This window comes from Parambassis ranga, chromosome 16, assembly GCF_900634625.1.
Source record: "Parambassis ranga chromosome 16, fParRan2.1, whole genome shotgun sequence".
In the NCBI taxonomy this organism is placed as follows: Eukaryota; Metazoa; Chordata; class Actinopteri; family Ambassidae; genus Parambassis; species Parambassis ranga.
In genome coordinates this window covers 14,846,140-14,868,374 of record NC_041036.1, presented here as the reverse complement: position 1 = coordinate 14,868,374, position 22,235 = coordinate 14,846,140, and the positions used below count along the sequence as shown (strand labels likewise).

At 41.6% G+C, this 22,235-nt stretch overlaps 1 protein-coding gene across 4 annotated transcripts; it reads left to right on the top strand.

The window, feature by feature from the left end:
* The first annotated feature begins 110 nt into the window (after nucleotides 1-110).
* Nucleotides 111-21,908, top strand: tars2 (threonyl-tRNA synthetase 2, mitochondrial). 4 transcript variants are annotated; one of them, XM_028424588.1, is made up of 18 exons: nucleotides 14,374-14,574; nucleotides 15,482-15,645; nucleotides 15,739-15,853; nucleotides 16,160-16,281; nucleotides 16,398-16,506; nucleotides 16,842-16,906; nucleotides 17,001-17,079; nucleotides 17,728-17,874; nucleotides 17,960-18,058; nucleotides 18,594-18,763; nucleotides 18,859-19,021; nucleotides 19,550-19,687; nucleotides 20,084-20,161; nucleotides 20,538-20,638; nucleotides 21,024-21,125; nucleotides 21,228-21,300; nucleotides 21,439-21,553; nucleotides 21,639-21,908. In XM_028424588.1, exons 1-18 carry the CDS (start codon nucleotides 14,491-14,493, stop codon nucleotides 21,779-21,781), a joined length of 2,067 nt encoding a protein of 688 aa, XP_028280389.1. In that variant the 5' UTR covers nucleotides 14,374-14,490; the 3' UTR covers nucleotides 21,782-21,908. The 4 variants fall into 4 exon arrangements, 2 of the variants coding, with proteins under 2 accessions (XP_028280389.1, XP_028280387.1); XM_028424586.1 differs by having other exon boundaries at nucleotides 15,476-15,645; XR_003671880.1 differs by lacking the exons at nucleotides 14,374-14,574; nucleotides 15,739-15,853; nucleotides 16,160-16,281; ... (12 more) ...; nucleotides 21,439-21,553; nucleotides 21,639-21,908 and adding exons at nucleotides 111-306; nucleotides 6,146-6,275; nucleotides 6,404-6,591; ... (5 more) ...; nucleotides 8,345-8,509; nucleotides 8,608-10,637 and having other exon boundaries at nucleotides 15,476-15,601.
* The last annotated feature ends 327 nt before the right edge of the window (nucleotides 21,909-22,235 follow it).

Sequence of the window (22,235 nt, the reverse complement as noted above, 5' to 3'; positions counted from 1 at the left end):
AGCCGGTTGCTTCTGATAAGTAAAACACGAGGGCGTGTTTTGTCTGTCGTTTTCAATACGTTACCTCCTTCACCCCCATCAGCGAGCAATCCGCAGACAGAGCTAGAAAGATGGCGGCCGGTTCAGGGGCTGTAAGTGGCCACGGAGCCCGCAGCTCCAACGCTGCTTTAGAGGCGACTTTAGACCGGCGATTTCAAGGAGTATCCAACACTATGGAGTCAATTCAAGGACTTTCGACTTGGTGCATTGAAAACAAGAAACACCACAGTCTTATCGTTCGTTACTGGATGAAGTGGCTCAAGAAATGTGAGTAGCTAGCTACACAAGCTAAACCGCTAGCTAGCCCACTTTAGCTAATTCAAGTGCATTTCTGCATATCTGTCTTATTTGCAAGGTTTAGCTCACTGTGGTAAATTTGCGTTATGTGCAGCGTGGTTCAGTGCACCATACAATATTTATTTCATCAAAAAGTTACATTTCAACACATGAACTGCCGCATTTTAAGGCATGGCGTTGTTATCATTATTTAAAATTAGCCGCTGTGCTAGCTATGCTAACTTATCGCTGCTAGTCTCAGTTTTACTGCTAGCACTGTTTACAGTTAGGCCTCTCGCAGCTAATGGTCTGGATAGACGGGTCCGTGCACTGCACTGTTTATGTGCAACATTTTCACATACAAAGTTCACATGCAGTCCCATATTCAACTGGGGATTATAGATATGCAAAGCATATCCTACCAAATCCAATATAATGGAGGTTGAACAGGTTTGGAAAATCAGGTTCGCGTGGTGAGGGTTGCCAAAACAGTCTGTAAGCGCGAGTAGAACGCCACAAAATTCTCAGTATTTGAAAGATAGTGACCACTGAGATGTTACAGGTTTTGTGTCTTATTCAGAGGAACTTTAATTAATTTCCCCACTTTGATGTTCAGACATGCATATTTTGAAATTGAGGAACGCTACACCAACTTATATTAAGAGCAGTGTATTTACTGTACGGACGTGTTTGCTGCTGTCAGAGGATGTCCGTGCGTGTAATTTGGCTGCATACAGCAGACAGTAAATGTTGATAGGAGGTGAATCAGCAGCAATTAGACCTGCTGTAATCACAGTTTGGAGCATTTTGGTGCCAGTGCAAGGATATTTTTAATGCACTATTACAAGGTCTGGTCTATTTGCTTTAGTGAACTGTATTTTGAAGCCCACAGCAGGATATTTACAGTGGTGAATTCTGTGTAGGGGTGCTTTCCAAATGATGCGTGCTTGTGTGCATACAGAACAAGGATGTGGGACCAAATCAAAATTGGCGTTCAGAGATACCTATAGAGGTGTAATGGTGAATTGATGTACTTGCTTTTGTACTAACCACATTATGTGTTTGAGTGAGGTGTGAACAGGGCCTGGATATATGTATACTTCCTCTTGGGTAATACATTTGTTGTGTCCCCTTGGAGAATCTTCTTCTCTTGCATGAATAAAGGAATAGAAGTTTTATTGTCATTAATCGGTGAGAACAAATGAGATGCAGTAATATCTTTGGCTTTGGCAATTTCTTATCACAGCAGTTTTAAACTTCACAATTACCTTATAGAAAATTGTGATTGTAAAAAACAGACCAGGTAGCAATTTGTGGTGGCACCTTAGCGCCGGTGTTGTGATGGTCGGTGGATTCGGTCATCTGGGTTTATGCAGTGTGTAGGAAGCAGGATTCAAACTAGCTAGCTGCTATAGATTAAATATACACCTGCATGCTTATTTAATGACAAATTGTTAAGCTACAAGAAGCGTTTTTTTATGTTTTTGTTTATTCACTGTAATCTTAATTCTGACTGAGAAGAGAAATGTACTAGAACTCTGCCTGGACCTTTCCCCGCCTGTCTTTTCATGTTTCATGAATCACTCACCAAACTGAAATTAAAGGTGAGTTTTTACTTGAGTTTGTGCTTATTTTAGTTTCAATCTTTAGATTCGGTGTCATCTAAGGGATGGATTTAAACAGCTGACACTGAAGGTTTTTATTTCACAATATAAACTCAAGACTAACCCCAGCCAATATGTCAACCTGTTCTAAAGTGACATTTTCTTGTAATATAAAGGTCAAAATCAATAGTATAACAACATAAATACAATAATAAGATATATGAAACTACTAAAGGTACAAAAAGGCAACTTACTCAAATGAAATAGCTTTTGGTGTTATTATTCTTTATTTGACTATGGACATATACCATAGCTTATCTGAACCGTAACCACATTTCACCATAAATTGCCTAATTGTTTGCTGCTTTACCAGCTCTGTCTATGCTCAATTAGGGTGCAGGATGTTCCATTATCAATATTTTGAGTTCATATTGCTAATATAACAAGTCACAATAATTTTGTGTAGGTGTGTTTTGAGCACAGTACCTCATACTAACCTTTGGTGAACTCCAGATATCGCGAACGTCTCTGCAAGTATCCCGCTGTTTCAGGTTTTCCTTCTATAGGCGTCAGGCTTTGCACATGGAAAAGAGGAGTGTGTGAATTGGCTGTCTGTGTGTGTAAACAAGAATGGGAGAGATAGAGTTGAGTAGAGTAGCATGAACAGCATGATAGTTATATTTTTAAAATCTTGTTGGGTAGGAAAAAAACACAGAATCAATTTGTAGTGGCGGGTGTTGTGTGGCAGTCTGCCACGCATTGATTTTGGGTGTCATAAGTTTTGGTCTTTCCAAGCTTTTAGTCATATTCTTTGCCAGTTACTCTAAGTTTGTCATTGAACTGTTGTTTTTGGCTTCTACTATAACTTCAATACAACATTAGGAAATGTTTCCTGAGTTTTGATGTATTCAGAGGGATATTCAGTGTGAACTTTCAGCATTTAATCAAACCATGTGGACAATTTTTTAATCCCCTCACTGAGTCACTGCCCTCAGAACAATGCGCGATAAATGCTATACATGATGAAATGCAGTGTGCCCCCTCGTGCCTTTGTATTCTGATAGAGAATACAAAGGCCCAGTCACCATTTGTTGCTGACTGTTTGCTATGCCATGTTGGGTTTAGTTAAGTGGTTTGTAGTGTAGGTTAAGTTTTTTTCTTTATCTTGCAAAGAGCACTTAGTATGCAGGTACTGTACTGCTTTTTGATGATGGTGATTGTGTTTAATTGCTGAGTTCAGAGGTTTTATTATTTTTTTTAACATTAAACACTGCTGCATGCTTTTGATGACCACTTATAATATATTAATTTTTATTTTGGGTAATGTTTTTTTACACTAAAGATCTGTTAAGTCTTAGCTGTGGTCTGATAACTGCAAAATATATAAAGTGGGAACACTGTAGCAGTGAGATTACTTTTAGAGGACAAGGACATTCTGGATGCACTTCCTAATATGATGTATCGTTTAACATGACACACATATTTAGTTTTATTACTGTTCGTGTTTGTTGTTGTTGGAGGTACGATTATATTGTTTTATTAATAGTAAGTTTTGTATGTGTGAACAAATGTGCACTACAGTGTTCACAGGCCTTACTATTTGTTGTAAATCTGTAAGATGCCAGGTAAAATGCACATTATTGGAAATTAAATTAGTCTCTGCAAGTATTCAATAATTGCATTAAAAATAACTATTTGGGGAAAAACTGGATGTTAAATAAAACACCATCAGGTTAATGAAATATACAGATTTCTGGCATTTATACCCTGGATATTTAGTATTTCACAAGAAGCAATATTCATATGTTTTGTAATGATTAATAAATATAGTAGTTTAACTTTAATATAGTTAAACATACATAAGCGTGCTGCCACTCTGGATGATGTTGATGTGAACTGCTTCCAATGGTTTTAATGGCTTTTTAACTGACATTGAGTCATGGATGAATGTGCTGTGGCTACAGCCTACTATGATCGCTATAATTAATGCTAATAATTGTAGTTAATTATTATGTTTATTGATTATCTAAAAGAGGCATTAGTATTTGTGCTTTAGAAAAAAAATTAATAGTGATTAAGGGTGAAACGGTTCACTAAATCCACGGTTCGGTTCGTGTCACGGTTTTTGTTTTTGTTTCGGTTTACAATGTTGAGGTTTTTTCCTACTTTTAACACTCTGGAAATACCAGATGAGCACAAAATATATATCCTAAATATCCAACATTAACCATATTTAAGAATCAGTTCAGTGTTTTCCGATCATTATCAGGTCAACTCTGCGCACGATTGGGCGTAGAGTGGTGTGGGTCTCTCTGCTCTGCCTGCAGCTGAACGTGCTGCGTGAAGCTACAGAGACTGACCGGCTGTGGGTGTTTTGAGGCAGGGGAGGAGCTCACGGTCACTGTTTGTCGAGGAGAGTCTGGCTGCAGAATGATACGTGCTTTCACATCAGTCTCCAAAAGTCACCAGAGAGTCACAAGTTGCTTTTGTTGAAAGGTTTGGACAGCCGCCAAATGTAGCGAGAGAGACGTCAAGTTGCCAACACTCGTCTCCATGCTGTGGTAAAAATGCCTCCATGTCCAGAACCGAAACACACGTACTGAGCGGTTCAGATTTTTTTCCTGAACTGTCCGACCCCTAATAGTGATATTAGATACACTAAATCATCATGCAGATTCAGAGAGTCATATAAGTTGTTTTATTCCTGCAGGGTCATAGAAACTGTGAAGAAGTTACAAGTCATTCTGTTTACTTACTGAAATTAAATCTTGTCTTTTATGATAAGGCTACTGGAGGAATTATTGCTTGAATTACTGCTTTCAATAATTACGTTATTTTAATCTGTGCCATCTAACAGCTGTCAGATTTCTATTTAATCAAACTTTTGTTCGGAATACGTTAGAGGCTTGTGGCTAAAGCCCATCTGACATTTAGGTGCTGATATTACTGATTACCTTTGTTTGTATCAGTGGGCATAAGGCTGTAAACACAGTAGGGTTGGGCGGTATTAAGGTATACCGGCGGGGCACACAGTAATTGATTTGACCGTCTCAGGGGGTGCACAGTGCATGGCACACAGCACAGGTATTTACGTATACTGGGGTAAAATGTGGAGGGCGTTTGATGGTATCAAAATTTGGATACCGCCCAACCCTAATACACAGTAACGTCAAGATGTTCCACTGAATAAGTAACAGGTTTGAATCAGTAAATTTGATCCTCTTTAAACTGGTACGTGTAGATAGAAGTTACAGCACTGTAATAGCTCTTAAAGTAGAAAATAGTCCCACATTAAACCCTTTGGGCTAAGTACTATCGTTAAAAATAGTACTGCCAGTCTTTTTTAATAAAAACTTGTCTTGATTGTTGGCTATACCTGAGCTTTGTTCATCATTTAATGAAAGTCCTCATGATCACTGTTGCTGTAGGTGTACAGAACTTTTAAAAAGAGAGAAACTGCTGACAGTTTTCAGAGTTGGTTTTAAGATGAGAAAATACAGATTGTTTTCCTTCTCTGAAATATAGTGTTTTTCCATGACTGTAGTGTTCCTGCTATACTTCAACTTTGCTTTGCAAAGCTTACATTTTGCAGTCTCCTTTTTTTTCTACCTAGAGAAAATGAAACCTAAACATTTTCTTAAATGCTTGACCCCGTTAAAATCATCCGGACGTGTTTGTTTTCTTGATTGCTTGCTGCATTTCCTGCCCACATCATGAGGAATACATATACTGTTGTTGCTGTCCATGTGCTGAAGTGCTCACTTTTATGTTGTGACAATATAGTGCTGTTAACATTTGTGAATGAATTTGGATCTGTTGAAGCTAGACTGAGTCTGTTTTACACCTCATATAACAGCAGTACTGTCTGTCACAGTAACAAAACAGTGGTATATATGTTGGTGCAAACATTCTTGCTGAAATGCAAGTTAGTTTGGCTTTCCAATGCTGGTTTGACACCAGTGTTTATTGGAATTCTTATTCTTATATATAATAAGCAAGTATATTTAGATAGATGCTTTATCCCTGAGGGTAAATTAATTTTTTACCATATATAAAGATGAATACATTATTGCTTTGTGTTGTTGTGGTTATTAAATTAAGTAAACTGACTTTACACTGATTCACCGCAATCAGGGGGAAAAGCTGCCTGGTTAAGAGCCGAAAATGTGCAGTCCACTACCAGCTTAATCTAAGGTTCTTCTCTTGTTTGTCTTCTTTTTTCCCAGCTGACAACAATCACCGCTTGAATCTTTTCTACCTTGCCAATGACGTTATACAAAACTGCAAAAGAAAGAATGCCATTGTCTTTCGTTCAGCCTTTGCAGAGGCTCTTCCTAATGCTGCTCAGTTCATCAAGTAAGTGCAAACTAGCTTTTATACAGCTGTGATATTAGTCTGTGTTTTAGATCGCCATGGCTTCATACTGTGAAAATTGCTCATCAAAGTAAATGGATGTATGCTGTGCTGTTGCCTTGCTTTGACAGGGATGGGAAGGTCCGTAAGTCTGTGGAGAGGATCTTTTTGATTTGGGCGGAGAGAAGTGTGTATCCTGAGGAGGTGATAGCTCAGTTCCGAGCTAGCTTGAACAAAAAGGAAAAGGAGCGTGAGAAGCAAAAGGAGAAGGAGAAAGAGAAAGAAAAAGAAAAAGAAAAGGAGACTCTGCCTGCAGAGGGTCAGCTTGTTACTTCACAGTTATCTTAATCAAATCCTGAATAGCATCAGTTTGTGTGACCGTTCTGCTTTTTCTTCTATAGCTCCTGCCACTACCAAAGCTGCCCTGAAGTCTAAGATAGTTGCAGAGTTCACAGTAAGGGTCTTAAGAATATTTCTTCTGGGAAATGTTTTTGATATATCAAAATGATATTGTATGATTTCTCCATTGTAACACCTTTCTTTATTTTCTTTGTTTGCTTGTTATCTATTATCTAGCCACACTCACTTATTGAACAGTTGTTGAGACATAAGCGAGCTGTTTCTGAAGAGGAGCTCAGGGAGAAGCAGTTGGCAGCTCTCAGGGTGGATGTCTGCAGCACAGAGGCCCTCAAGAGACTGAAAGGTCAGATGTCACTGAGCTTATTTCTGCATCATCACACCCCTATTACCATCTGTTCCTCTGTGTTTATACAGTAAGCTTCAAATGTACTGGACACATCAAGTTTACACATCACTATTGAAGGTGCCACAAATAACCTCTGTAGATTATTTAACTGTTACTTTGGTTCAATGCATGAAGACATGAAGTATGATATTTATGTATTAAAAGCTTGTAAAAAAAATTATTTAACTTTACATGTTTGTCCTCTTTCTTTCACTTTAGACAAAGCAGGAGGCAACAAGTTTGCAAAGGATTTCGAGGACGGCAGTCTGAAGCTACAGGAGTTTGTCAGCTTCCTGGAGAAAGAGTTAAAGACGGGGCCACCTCTGCTGGAAGCTCTTGGAAATGCAGACATTTTCTATGAGACACAATACAAGGAGGTTAAGATCGTGGCCAATGTAAGTGTTGTTTTCTTGATGGATACCCTGTCAAAATATAGATGAACAGTTTAGATTTGATTTTAAACAAGTTCCTATGACAGAACACTAAAAATGTTTTATGTCTAATATTTCCTTATTTATCTTCTATTCAGGCATACAATGCTTTTGCCAGCCGTGTTGCCAGTCTTAAAAGGAAACTGGATTCTCTCAAGTCCACTCTACCTGGACCTGAGGATTCTCCTATCCCATCACCATCTGAAGATGCCCCCTCCCCGACTGGCTCTGACTCACCTTTTCTTGGAATGGCTAGCAGAGCCCAGGTGGATCCAGAGCTGGATGGCAAGGCCATGGATGAAGGAGAAGTGCAGAATGACAACAGAGACATGGAGGACATGGATATGTCTGACGAGGAGGCTGTTTCAGCTGGGGGTTAGTTGTGGATCTATATTTGCATTGTGCAACACTGTATTGAATATTTGTGAATACATCAGGTCTTTGAATTGTTCACAGGTGACAAAAAAGACAAACCCTCTTCTGCCATTTCCAAGACGGCAAAGTCAGATGTGTCCTCAAAAGTTACTAGCACACCCATAAAAGTCTTCAAGACCAGTGCTTCTGCTGCTGTCACGACTGCCTCAGTGACTTCCACATCTGCCACTGCTACAAATACTACATCTGCCCCTCTGGGAGTTAATCTAGCCAAGGTGGATCTCGGAAAGATCAGCTCTATTCTCAGCTCACTCACGTCTGCCATGAAGAATACAGGTAATACAGGTGGGGTAGTGGTAAGGCAGCATACTGTAACATATTTCAAAGGGTTTTTTGTGGGACAAAATGGAATCACAAGAAACCTTAGCCTACTTCTAGGTAATGAGATGAACAGTGTTCATTATATTTTTGGGGATCATTGGCAGAAATGAGCACAATATGCTTTTGCTGTCTCTCAGCAGCCAGCCCAACACCTCGGCCGTCACCTGGGACACCCACATCCTCTTCTGGCCAATCAACAGCCTCCAAATCGACCCCTCAAAGTCCTGCCCTGGCCAGCATCCTGTCACGTGTTGACATCACGCCTGAAGGAATACTTAATGCTCTGTCTAAAACTAACACACCAGGTAAGATGTGTTTTGTTTTGTTTTATGTTATGTTTTTTATGTTGTTTTAAGTAATCCTTAATGAACCTAACTGTCTCTTTCTCTCTGTCTTTGTGCAGGGTTGGCCTCTCTCCTGCAGAGCGTGACAAACACTGGTTCTGCTCCTCCTACCCGAACCTCCCCTGAATCAGCAACTGTTAAAACCCCACTCACCCCGACTACACCAAAAACAAAACCTCTTTTGGGGAACAGTCTCAAACGAGATACCAGAGACTGGGAGAAAGATAGACAGCTGTCCCCTCCTCCACCACCCCCTCCTCGTTCTTCAGCTCCCTCTGTCTCTCCACCCAGCTTAGAATCCAAGATCAACAGTTTTTTGCAGGGTAATCCAGGTTTTAGTCTTGCTCTAGGTGATGTCAGTCCTGATGGGGTGGATGGAACCCCAGTAAGAGATGAGGCAGCTGGTACCCCAACCCAGGATGAGATCATGGACACACCGGGGAGTGTCCCAGATTCTCTTGGCTCATCTGGAGGTCATAACCTCTCTCCAACTGCTTACCGGGGTGAACTCTGGGATGCTGTCATCACTCCATCAGGAAGCAATAGCGACGGAGACTTCCTGTCCTCCTCTTCTTCCCGGTATGGTGCTGGAAAAAATAGCAGCACAAAATTAAAGGAGGATGAAGCAATGAATATAAGGAAGCAGGTCTCCTCTTCTCCCAGTACTGATTTAAAGGGTAAGAAAGATGATCACAACCAGTTAAGAATAATGGGAAACAACAGAGACAGGAGACTTTCTGCTGGCTGTCATAAGGTGAACACTCGCTCAGATGATGGAGGTCTGAGCGGAAAAAGAGAGAACAAAGGAAAGTGTCAAGGCTCTCCAGGTGGAGACAGGAAAGAGGGCCAGTATCACCGCATTGAGACACTTGTGTCACCCTGCACTGAAGGGGCACCCATCCACACTTTAGGCCACTCAAACCAGCCACTCGCCGGTGAACGAATCAAGACCGTCGAGAGCATCCGTGTGATTGGTCGAGGCTCTCGGCGCGGGGGAGGACCTGGCAGCCGGCCAGGTGGAGCAATGTGGTATGAAGAGGAGGAATACATGGAAGCTCAGCCTCCTTCACCCCACCTCCCCCCGCCTCTCAACATCGGCCAGGGAGCCACTGAGGGCATGCCCCCCTCCATGCCTCCACCTCCCCCACATCTCCTCCCTCACCTACAAGCTCCTCTGTCTCATCCTCATTCACAACTTCACCCTCAGTTTCAAATGCCCTATCACACTGAGAACATCCAGACTCCTCCTCCATCACACCTTCACCAGCATCCTCCTCCTTTCTTCAGTGCTCCTCCACCAATCCCTAGACCCCCTCCCCCTCCTATACTGCAGCGTCTTTCCCCTCCACCAAATCACCCCACTGTGCCCTCTGCAGTCATGGTGGGGGGAGTGTTGGTCCCTGTTGACCGCCCCCTTTCTCTTCCTCCACCTGTCAGGCCTGATGGTACTGAGCGAGGTGGAGCGGGGCCCAGAGGGAACAAAGCGGGCCCACCACCCCTCATGTCATCATTGTTAGGCGAGCCCCCTAAACTTCCCCGTCCTGGCACAGTAAAAGAGCCTTTTGCCCCCCTTCATGCACCCCCTCTACACCGTCCAGGTACACCTGGTGTCCCTCCACCTTTGCTAGGCAGAGTGAAGGAGCCTCTAAAGCTACCTCTTCCATCCCCCTCTCCGACATCCTCCACAACATCTCCCTCCACGACTAATTCCCCTGCAGTTGACACGGCTCCTTCTCGCTCACATGCGAAGTCTGCTGCCCTTCAAAAACCTTCTGCTAGTCCTCCAGCTCAGTCACACAATCAAACCCCTAACCCTGTCCCACTCCTCAACTTGCCCACTCCTCGGCCCCCTATCCTCTCTGTTCCCATCCCACAGAGACCTCTACTGCGAGGCAGAACCCCCTCTCAGCAGCACCACATGGGGGGGTTTCGTGGAGGGAAGCGTGCTGGTCCTCCCTTCACAGGTGGTCCATTCCATGCACAGAAGAGGCCTTTCCGACCCCCACGCTACTGAAGTGGTCATCCATGACAAGCTGAATGAGAAGTTCAAGCCACACATCTAACAGTGCAGTGTGTGTTAGCCCTGCTGGTATGAGCCCTGATGTCTTTACTCTGTTAATTAGCTCAAATTAAAACTACCTTAGGTTGTGTGTAAATAGCTGATTAAATCTTGATGCTTCTGCTAGGTAGACGGTCATCTTACACTGTACAGTACAGCTAAGAGGCTATCAGTTACATAGTGCACAGTGTTGTGTAACAACACTCGCTTCTTTTTTTCCAATGCTCCATACAAATTAGATGAAAGTTTATTAGGTCTGGTGCAAGAGTGACATAATCGTAAGAAGAAAACGGATAGTTCAAGCAGAAATTAAAATATACTACATTAGTTTTCCTGTTTGTGTGATTCTTAAGGGTGCTTTACCTGAGAGAGTGAAAGAAAAAGCTGTATATAAGGAGGGGAAAACTAAAATCACTAGTTTCTTAAGAGTTCTTATATTGCTATAAATGAAGCTGGCTAAGCATAAAATTTGGAAGTGAGTTAGCTGTCTTACAGTAAAAAAATCTGCTTGTTAAGTGCACTCACTGTTTCCTATGTTTCATTTAAAGCAAGGTTTTTTTTCCTGGGATTATGCACAGTCACTTCTAGAGGTCATCACAGCAACAATTCCAGTTCCAGTATTATACAGCTAACCTTATAATCTACAGTTCCCTGCTTCATATTTCAAAGTTTCATGTTTGTTTAACAATTAGTAACACTCAATCGATCCTGACTCTTGACAAGAATAACCATTAACTAGCAATTGAATTGATGAATGTAGGTTCCACTGCGGTCTCTCCTTTCATGGGTGAATGAGTGAGTGCTGTGCATCCTGAAATGGTAGTCCTCATTTAAATTGAAGAGTTTTGTGTTGCAACAGAGGTCAACATTTCTTCTTATGTCCAGAGCAATTGCTGTAAATAACTCCACTCTTGCTCAACATTTTTCACCCATCTCTCCCTCTTACTGTACATTTCTACGCTTGTAAATATAAAGACTGACTGAGATACAGCTTTTTTTCTGTTCTTCGAGCTCTTATTTCTGTAAATGAAGACACTGATCATTCACTGACACAGCCCGTCATTACTGTGATTGAGGCCTTGGATAAGAATTAGCCCTGAATAATTTTCCCCCCTTATTTTGTCCTTCTTTTTAAACCTCCATGCTGAAGAGGAGGGGATAATTGTATATTTTTTATTTCTGACATTAATGTCTGCTTATGCGTGCCAGGCTTAGTCATAAAAATGCTCAGTATCAGTGAATGGTAGGTGGGGGGAGGCGTTTCAGTTACCCTTGGTAGGCTTCATTATGTGCTGACTTGAATAAAATCAAGAGTTTCAATACAAATGGGGGGTGAGGGTGGAGGATTGTTATTTGATCACTTCAGTTGCGCTGTTTTGTTTTATTTTGCGCTGTTCAGCTGTATTTTCTTATGCTTACATAGCAGCTGCCCTTTTCACCTTACGTTTAACAGCTTATATTTTTTTCAGCTGTTTTTCTACCAGATAGATTTGGCATTTTTCCACTTGCAGATGGAATCAGAGGGGCAGAATGCTTTTGGCTAATTAGGACTGTTTTTAACAGTGTTTTTGTTTTGTTTTTTTTGTTTTTTTTTCGCCCCTTTTTCTATATTGTTCTATATTGTTTCCTTGCTAATTCCATGCTTCTGCCTTCAAGCCCCTATGCTTACCTGACATGGCTTCATGCAGAAACACACTGCACCCCTCGGGGTAAAACGTGTTAGCAGGATGGCAGTAATTCTCTGCCTTGCGCAGGAAATGTTGCCAAAATGCTGCCTTTCAGTAGTTTACCCACACAGTGAGGTGCAGACTAAGTGTTGCATCATGTTTCCTGTATTTATGGAGTGTGTGTGCTTATTAGTTAAAGTTTCAGTTCATCAAGATGCTGCAAACCTTCCTGCATAAAGTTGGTGAATAGATACATTGTAAAAATGTAACAACAAAGCAGTTTTATCACTATCTGATGTTTTTTGTCATGTCTCCCTCTGTAAACTCACTTTGGAGCAGCTAATTGTTATCAGTTTGCAGTGTTCACAATGCATGAAGAGAAAGATTGATTCATTGTTAAACCTCTTTCAAACTTACAGTTATTTCTCCCTGTAAATAACCTCTTCCATTTTTTTTCTTGACATTGGTTTGACTAATTGAAAATGACTGAAGATATGATGAAGCAAATGGTCTGTGTATATTTGATCGCTGCTTTTACTGCTGTTCTCATCAATGACACTACATCACTGCTCTTTGAGTGTCCAGTCCTTTCTGGTGTGATGAACATGCACACATACAGCAGCAGTTACTTGTCACAAAAGATACTCATGTAGAGAAACTAGATCTTCATATTATCCTTACCAATCACAGATTGCATTGTAAATGATTATATAGAATGACTTCTATTGGGCCTCTCGTTGGCTTTCATTTCCCCCCACAAATGCACTATATTGGTCAAGCTGGTGATGTACTGCTGACTGTAATCAGTCTGCGCTGTCTTAATTTACCAAGGGATTTGCTGTTCTAATTTTTTTGGTTGTAAGTTTTCTCTCATTACCTCCTTAAATACCTTTAAGTATTTTTAAAATTATATTTGCACAGTACACACACACACACAGTAGAATTAACTTTACTAGGAGCCATAATTGAAGAATTTACTCATGACATTGTAACTGGTCAATGACCTGGTTTCAGTGAACTACCTATAAGCATTAACACAACTATATCAGCTATAGGCTACACAGTATTCAGGATATTCCTGAAATAATATAATATACACAAAATTATGTATACTGTATACAAAAAGTAGTTCATATAAAAAAGATGCATACATGTTTGGCTCTTTCCAGCTACACAAGATGGCCTCTGTCCTGTGCAGATAATAGTGAAAAAGAATTAGAAATAAGTAATTCCATAGTAAAACTATTGGCAGTAATAGTTACATACAATAACAGGCTGAAGCTTTTTGACCTGTATTCACATTTTTAGACAGGTTTCTGAACCTTTACTATAGAAGGTGAAGACCTGAACTTTTGTGTTAAGAGTTGGTTGAACCAGTGGAAAAAGGTTTTTACTATTGCCTGCTGAGATGCAAACCTGTCTAAATGCACGCTGCAAGTGTTGATGGCAGTTTGCTCTAGTGAGCAGTTGGATGGAAGTCTTTTTCTGTAGTGCTGAAGCTCCTCCAAGTGGCCGCTCACTGGTACTGCGGCTATCAAGGCCGTGCATTATGTAACTTCTGTTGGCTAATTTTATATAAATACTGAAGCTTAAACTGTTATAAGGTCCCTGTCGAGAAAAACTGAGCTTTTCAATAGTTTATAGTCGGGTCCATAAGGCTAGTTGAGCAGAGAAAATAGTGATGATTCAAATGTTCATCACTTCATAAACTTTAAATCTGGGAGAGGCTTGTAGTCTGTGACTGGTGTGCAGCTCCACAATGGAGCACAGTGACGGCTGGTCAGCCTTGTTGCCATCGTCATGCAGCAGGTCAGTGTTTGTGTGGAACTACTTTGGCTTTGCAGTATCACACACCCTTGTGTTGTCGTCCACATGTCGATACGTCTGGACGCATGCGCTGTGGAGTTAAAATATCTCTACATTCTAATCCAGTGTGATCTGATCTGAAATGCCTGGTGTGTCTGTGTATGACTTTCTGTATCGAATTGTTGTATTTATTTATTTTTTTGGTCAGAATTTGTGGATATATTTCGCCATTTTTTTTCCGTATGAGGGTGCACGTTCTTAAACGGAGCGCGCACGCTGCTCCGGTTGTTGCGTCACAAACTCACCCTAGACGTCACCGCTGCTTCCGGTGTTATGGCCGCTGGCAGAAAGGGGACAGGGATGAGGGATATTTGGAGATGAAGGGCTGTTGTTAGGCAGGAGTGATTGGGATGGAGGTGACGCATCTGTTTCGGATAGTTATCTGTCGTTTGGCAGCTCGTGCGGCACTCCGCGCGCACAGGAGGTACAGCCAGGTGCGAAAAGAGTAGAACACGAGCTAAAGCTAACGCTAGCCTCCTGTACAGTGCATGTTCAGCCAGTGTTTTGACCTGCAACTGATGCTCTCACTGCCTGTCAGATGCTGGAGTGGAAGTGTAGCTGTTGTTTGTGCAGTCCAACTAAACGTTATTCACTCTTGCATGGTTTTGTTTCTTTGGCTAGACTTCCATTGTAACTGTATGTAGTTTAAAGTTTAAAGTATATTAGATATGAATCACACAGATTTGACCCCACATCCACTCATGTGGATTCAGTTGGGCAAAAATGAGAATTATATTTTTGACTGATTGCTTAAATTACTGGAAGGGCTGTTAATCTGTACCCCCAGATGCCACTTATGTAGTTTTTTTATTTAATAGTGCTAAATTTGGTGAGAAGAATTATTTAATTAATTGATTGATTAAAGAACTGTAGTGCACTAACAGTTTGTTACATACAACCATCCTACACAAATGCAGTTTAACACAACAATCCCACACTGAATCAAGTCTGTGATTGTTGTACTCGAATTCTGTTGTCAGTGGTGCTGTATGAAATAAATTGATAGGTGGCTTCATTATTTTATGTGAATAAGTATTGTTTGCAAATTAGCTAAATATGAAGTCCCCTGTAATGTCAGTATTTTATTGTTGATTTTAATGCAACAGTCAAATAAGGTCAGAATATGAGGATATATATTAACATATTGAGCTCTTTGGGATTGAGTAAGCATTTTGACACTGTCAGACCCCAAATCCTAAAGAATACATGTTTGTTTGTCTCTTAGCTGTACTGTACGTTCGCTTCTTTCTTCAGAATCCTTTCTTGTGCTCAGTATTTCACTTTTCTCTTAAGTTTTGCAGCACTTTAAAAGAGATCTCCAACTTTTCTGTCCAGCTGCAGGTGTCACATGCCTTATCTGAGCGACTACAAGTCTTTGAGTCTCTCAGGAAAAAACGAGCTAAAGAAGTTTCAGAAAAGCCCCTCACCATCTTGCTGGCTGATGGTCGAACAGTGAAGGGAACAGCTGGTGTCACCACACCTCTCTTTGTTGCTCAGAGTGTGCGGTAAATATGAAGCACACTCAAAAACGTTTTGTTTTTATGTGTGTGGTTGTAGCATCAGTGATTTTAGTAGTGTTATTGCATGTGTTATTTCAGGTCTAAAGACGCGCTGGTCAGTAAAGTGAATGGGCAGCTGTGGGAGCTTGGACGACCCCTAGAGGCTGACTGTGAACTGCAGTTTCTGGGGTTTCACACAGTTGAGGGAAAACGGGTAATTACAGCCCTCCCTCCACATGAACTCAAGATGGATTTCATATTTTAAAGGATACCTCTTTACTAGCATCAATAGACATAGCCATGAGTCATAAGCAATTGAAAGGCAGGCTAATAATGTTTATTAAATACTTAAGTATTTATTACAGTTATTGAGCCTCGTGTTTCCTTAACTTACGGGAACTGGGTTTTCTTCATCCTCGCAAAATTATATATAACCACTGTTATCGAGGGTGCCATCATGCTGATAATATACCTTAGTTGTTTATGTTTCACTCACTCTGTACCACACTTGATTTTACAGGCAGCATGGAGGACAGGAGCGTGTGTCCTGGGTGGCGTGTTGGAGCAGGTATTTGGGGCCAAGGTGTGCAGAGAAGGAGCATCAGAGTTTGGGCTTTTCTGTGACCATCTGTTGGACAATAGGTAAAATACTCAAGCGACCTTTTCTGCCTGTTTTTATTTAACCTGTCCAGAATGTTTAATTTCTTCTACAAAGTTTTATCAGCAATCAGCTTTTGATGTTCTACATTGACCTACAGTTCCTTGTCTCTGAGTGAAGTGGAGGAGAGATGTAATAAGGTGGCAGCCCTTAAGCTTCCTTTGTCCAGTGTGGACTTAAGTGCAGAAGAATTCCAGGAGCTCTTCCAGGTTAGCAACACAGGCTGTGTTTCTTACAACATCTGGCAGCAAATGACAGTTTTAAAAGTTTGACTTGTCGATCAGTACAAGCACTGGTGCATACATTGTGGGTTCTTCCTATTATACAGTGATTTACCAAAGCTAAGAGACAACAAGACAATTAGAGCAGGGCCATGCACCCCTTGCTCATTAATGCATATGGGGGGGACAAGGCTTACCCATGTGGTACTGAGCACAAACTGCTCCTTATGCTGAAGTCAGCCCCCTCCAATTGTCCTGCTGTCCAGGTTTATCTCATATTCGTCATCTGTATGAGTTTCTGTGTTTTGTGGGTGTTGTTACAGAACAGTAGGCTGAGGCTGCAGCTTGTGCAAGAGCAGATGAGTGGTTCTACTGTCACTGTACACAGGCAAGTATGAATACACACACCCACACCTGATGTAGACCAGTATTCCTAAAAATTAACAAAAATAAGCTTGTTTCAACCTTTCTATGTGCCTCAGGTGTGGAGACAGTATAGCAGTCTGTGATGGACCCCTCCTCCCACACACAGGCCTCCTCAGGGTCTTCAAGATGCTCCAGGTGTGTGGGTGTGTTTGTGTAACTGTTCTGTCCTTGGATGCCTCATTGTGTTTTTACTTCTCTCCCTTTTGTTTTTTTTCAAATCTGTATTGCACAGCTGCAACCAAACTGATGTTGTGCACTCATCCTTTTTATCCGTAGGATTGATGACCTGTCCTTTGAAAGCCAAACATAGTTTTATTTGTTAAAGCTCTGTCATTTGTCCTTAAACAATATCATTAGAATTTACAACACACACACTACAATAAAGAAGCTTCTGTTAACCGTGTTGCATCAGTAAAAATCTTAATTTTATTTGCACCCGTATGGCACCTTTTTGTCCAGACACGTGCTGTGTAAATGGAAATTTCTTTAGTTTTATTGATCCAGGGAGAGTTGTGTTACTGGGCAGACTGGGATTCCACAACAGCCAGGGGCTGGAAATATCAGCAGCAGGATGTTGTGTTTGTCGGAGGCCAGATTCCTGTTCTGGGCTCTTACAAACACACTGCCATCCATCAGACGTGCTGTCTCTCATCTGTTCACCCTCTTTTGGCTGACCCCCCCCTTTCCCTTTCCCTTTCCCTTTCATCACCTCTTTGTTCACTCAACATTTATCCTGCCACTTCTCACCATCCTTTCCCTAACTCCATCTCTGTGCCATCCCAGATGTCCGCCGTGACCATAGCCAATCAGACAGAGTCCTCAGGTTTGACGCGTCTCTTAGGAGTTGCCTTTCCAGGAGAGAAGGACAAGCAAGAGTGGGAGAGAGAGCAGGAGGAGGCAAAGAGGAGGGACCACAGACGCATTGGGACAGTAAGATAAAAAGTGAAGACAGTTGCTCAAATCAAATGTTCCCAATCGTTGTTTTTAACATTACATGTTCATATTTTTTGCACAGGATCAGGAGCTGTTTTTCTTCAATGATGTCAGTCCAGGCAGTTGTTTCTTCCTGCCCAAAGGAGCCCACATCTACAACACTCTCACTGACTTCATTAAGGTGCACTGAACTTTATAAATAAGGCATATTTGCAACCCTGACTTAAGTTTAGACAGATGCTGTACTAAAGAATACGTGTTGGCTCAACCATGTCATTGTGGATCATTGTAACGTGGTTGAACAAACATAATGCTACTTTATGGTTAACGGTTTCTTCACAAGCAACACAGTTGAAAAATAAACATGAAACAGCCACAGCTCTTCAACTGCAGCCACTTGAACTAAAACTGTAATTGTTCAGCACTGTTTATGCAACTGAAACCATAATGCTCCACTTGCTTTTAATTTAATAATTCCAACATTGCTGCTTGTATGTTCTGGAGTGTGTTACCTTCTTTGGATGGATAATGAATAACATCCGCGTAAACACAATTGGCACTCAGCATGTGCTGTGTTAATTGAAACCCTGAGCATATACGGTGCATGTTCACTGCAGGATATTACTCTTGTTTGCCCTGAATTATGACACTGTTGTCACAGTCTGACCTTTGCCCTGCACTCACTGTCACACACTTCCTTCCTTCCTGACCTGAAGAGTGAGTACCGAAGGCGAGGTTTCACCGAGGTTGTGACCCCAACACTGTACAGCACTGCCTTATGGGAGCGCTCAGGCCACTGGGAGCACTACAGCGAGAACATGTTCACCGTGACATCAGAGGGCTCACAGACCTACGCACTTAAACCCATGAACTGTCCAGCACACTGGTGAACACACGCACACACACACACATATACACACACAGACATTCCTATACTCGAGTGCCATCTCAGTGACAGAGATTGTCTTTTCTTGTGTTTAGTCTCATGTTTGAGCAGCGTGTTCGCTCGTGGAGGGAGCTTCCTCTGCGATGGGCTGACTTTGGTGCACTCCATCGTAATGAGCTGTCTGGAGCTCTTGGAGGATTAACTCGCGTTCGCAGGTTCTGCCAGGATGACGCTCACATCTTCTGCACACCCGAGCAGGTACAAATGCAGACGCAAAGAAAATGTGTTTGGTTGGTGAGTTGGTGGTTTTAAAGGTGTTTTAACTGGAAGTGACACTGTAAATGGGACACATGTGGAGCCATATTACAGTGATTAGATGGGCAGTACAAATCATTTGTGAACATTCCAGGAGGCCTCAGTCTGGATGAATGAAGGTCTTTGTCCTGTTCAAACATTACCCTTCCATGTGTGTGTCTTTGTGCAGAAATCCTGATCCCCTTCATATAGTCCTGGAACGTTCCCATGATACTGCTCCTCAGGCCCCCCTGTATGCATCCTGTTAATATGCAGAGATCGTGCACGCATGATAAGCATCACTAAGTTAACTCTTAAATTCTAATTCAATCGCTTAAGTGCTCAAAAAACACACGTGCGTGTATTTTTTTCCTCCCCCACCTTGGTTGTAATTAAACACTCTGTACGCCTTTACTTTCAGCTGTGGTTGTTATTTTATTATTGTGTCTTCTTGTTGCACTCATCTTGACCTTTTTCATTCTTTCTGCCCAGCTGGAAAGAGAGATTGTGGCGTGTTTGGACTTTGTTAGGAGCGTCTATCAAGTGTTTGGGTTTTCCCTTCACTGCCTGCTGTCTACACGTCCCACACCCTGCCTGGGGGAGCCTGAACAGTGGGACAATGCTGAGCAGGTAAACACACACATTCAAACACTTTTTATCATCGTGTTTGCCAAAAGCAGTGGTAGACCGGCTGAGCTGCTAAATGTGTATATAATATGAGCAGGAGGCTGTTAATCACAGGACCCCCAAAAAAATCTTCTTTAAACAAAGTGGCGTGGTGTAATGATATCTGCTTAACCAATCAGTTGTGTGAGTGGTACTTTCCACTGCAGAGCTGCTAAAGGAGATGTATATCTGAATCCCCATGGACGCCTTTTAAATAGGCACATCGGCAATTCAAGCTGATTCAATTGAGTGTAATTGAACATTATGGTTCTGAGCTCCCACTGCTCCTTCACACACATGTACAGAAAGACTAATGTACTGATATTATCTTTTATGCCAACTGTGTGTTTATGTGAGCAGCAGTTGGAGAAAAGTCTGCAGCAGTTTGGTGAACGCTGGGAGCTGAACCCTGGAGACGGAGCCTTCTACGGACCAAAGGTCAGCAGGAAGGGTGACATGCAGATGATACATTTTTTCAACATTTTTTTTTAGCTGTGGATCAGTCAAACATGATGTACAGTATAACTGTGTGTTAGTGAACAGCAGAGGTGCTGCTAGGTAGCTTTTTGTCTGTTAGTCAGATCCAGCTTTTTTCCTTTTTTATGCTTTTTTACCTTTTTTAACAGCAATTTTAACCTTCTCATTAAAACCTCAGGTAGAAAAACATGTGCATTTACCACAATCTAGCCATAATTAGCTAGATGAGCTTCTCCTGATAATCACTTTGTTTTTATTTCAGTCCACATGCACTTAATGATTTGTAGGTCTTGGTTGAAGAGTAAAGCTCACACACGTCTTCCATGTTTCATCATAGATTGACATTCAGATCAAAGATGCGATTGGCAGACAACACCAGTGTGCCACAATCCAGCTGGACTTCCAGTTGCCAATCAGATTTGACCTTCAGTATGTCGGGTGAGTTGCTTATATATCTGTGTATTTGGCATTGCGACATCTGTACTGGTTTATTTGTCTTTTTGTGTCAAGCCATGTGCTTGTTTATCGTTAAAGTAATTGCTCAGGTTAAACTGGTGCTACTTCAGAGACCTAATCTTATCAACAAAGATTAGTCTTATTGAATTCATTATTGAACTCCAGTGAGCACACTCCCTGCAACCTTCTGTTGCTGCTTATTAGTCTGCCCTGCTCCTCTAGGTCAGTATAAACCGGTTTCAACACAAACATTTCTGTTAAGTGTTGTTAAAGTGAGCAAGGCACTTCCTTTACAAATGAAGGTAGTGATGCAGAATATTTAATATTAATTAATATGTAATATATCATATTAATTATTTTTTTTCAGACAAGATGGACGCCTGCACAGACCAGTGATGGTCCACAGAGCAGTGCTGGGATCACTGGAGAGAATGATCGCTATACTGGCTGAAAACTTTGGCGGGAAATGGTGAGGTGATCATAACATGATCTACTAATGATCTCATACTGGCCGTCTTTTTAACATTCCTACATCTAACATGTGAGCCCTCTGTCTTTTTGCCACACCTAGGCCTTTGTGGCTGTCTCCAGCTCAGATCATGGTTATTCCTGTGGGGGGCAACAGTGAGTTATACAGCAGACAGGTCAGTATCTGATGGAGTCTTGCTTCTGGTATATTGGAAGCCCTTGTGCACTCTCCTTCTGTCATGATTCATTTGGTTCCTGATGCGAGAAGCACATTACAGATCTTTAAAAAGAAGCACGTCTCATCTCCTGTTAAGGTGGTCCAACAGTTCCATGGAGCTGGCTTTATGGTGGATCTGAGTGACGATCAGGGAGCGACCTTAAATAAGAAGATTCGCTCCGCTCAGCTGGCCCAGTACAACTACATATTTGGTAAAAACGAATAACTAACCTGTCACTGTTGATTCATCTCCAGCTCCTCATTCATTACTACTGATGTTGAATGTGTTTTGTGCAGTGGTAGGAGATAAGGAGTGTGAGAGTGGAACCGTGAATGTGAGGAGCAGAGGGGGTAAACAGCTCGGGAGGAGGCCCATAGAGGAGGTGCTGGCGTCCCTCACAAGGCTACGAGACACTAGGAGCAACCATGATGAGTTTTAACGAGAACAGGCTGGAAATAATGAGTCGTTGATGTAATAAATGTTTGTTTTACATGTTCAAGCTGCTAGACTTTGGCTTTGCCTGAAGATGTGGCTGGTAAAATTGTAATAAAAGTATATAAAAGATGGATGTTTTTGCTCTTCGCTCATTGCTGATTTGTCCTTTAATGGTATTCAGGGATAAATCTGTGTCCTAAAAAGTACAGAGATTTAAGACTGTTTAAAGATCACTATCACTCTAATGTCAGCATTACATGCTGCAGATGTAGTTTGTTCTCAAACAGCCATCAAATATGCAAACCTGCTTACATAAGTCTGTGTCATTTTATCAGAGTAGAAAACCAGGCATACCTTTAAAAGAGCGAGAAAGGGAGGAAACGGAGAGGGATTTGACTAAAATAGGAGAGGGAGCAGCTGTGTCAGGGCTGTGTGTTTTCATGTATGTTTAGTGGAAA

Excerpts from the sequence above, each read along its gene's own strand:
- tars2 (XM_028424586.1), top strand. The coding sequence starts at position 14,491 with ATGGAGGTGACGCATCTGTTTCGGATAGTTATCTGTCGTTTGGCAGCT. Across the intron at positions 16,907-17,000 it reads TCTACTGTCACTGTACACAG|GTGTGGAGACAGTATAGCAG; the intron begins GCAAGTATGAAT and ends TATGTGCCTCAG. Across the intron at positions 17,875-17,959 it reads ACCACAGACGCATTGGGACA|GATCAGGAGCTGTTTTTCTT; the intron begins GTAAGATAAAAA and ends TTTTTTGCACAG.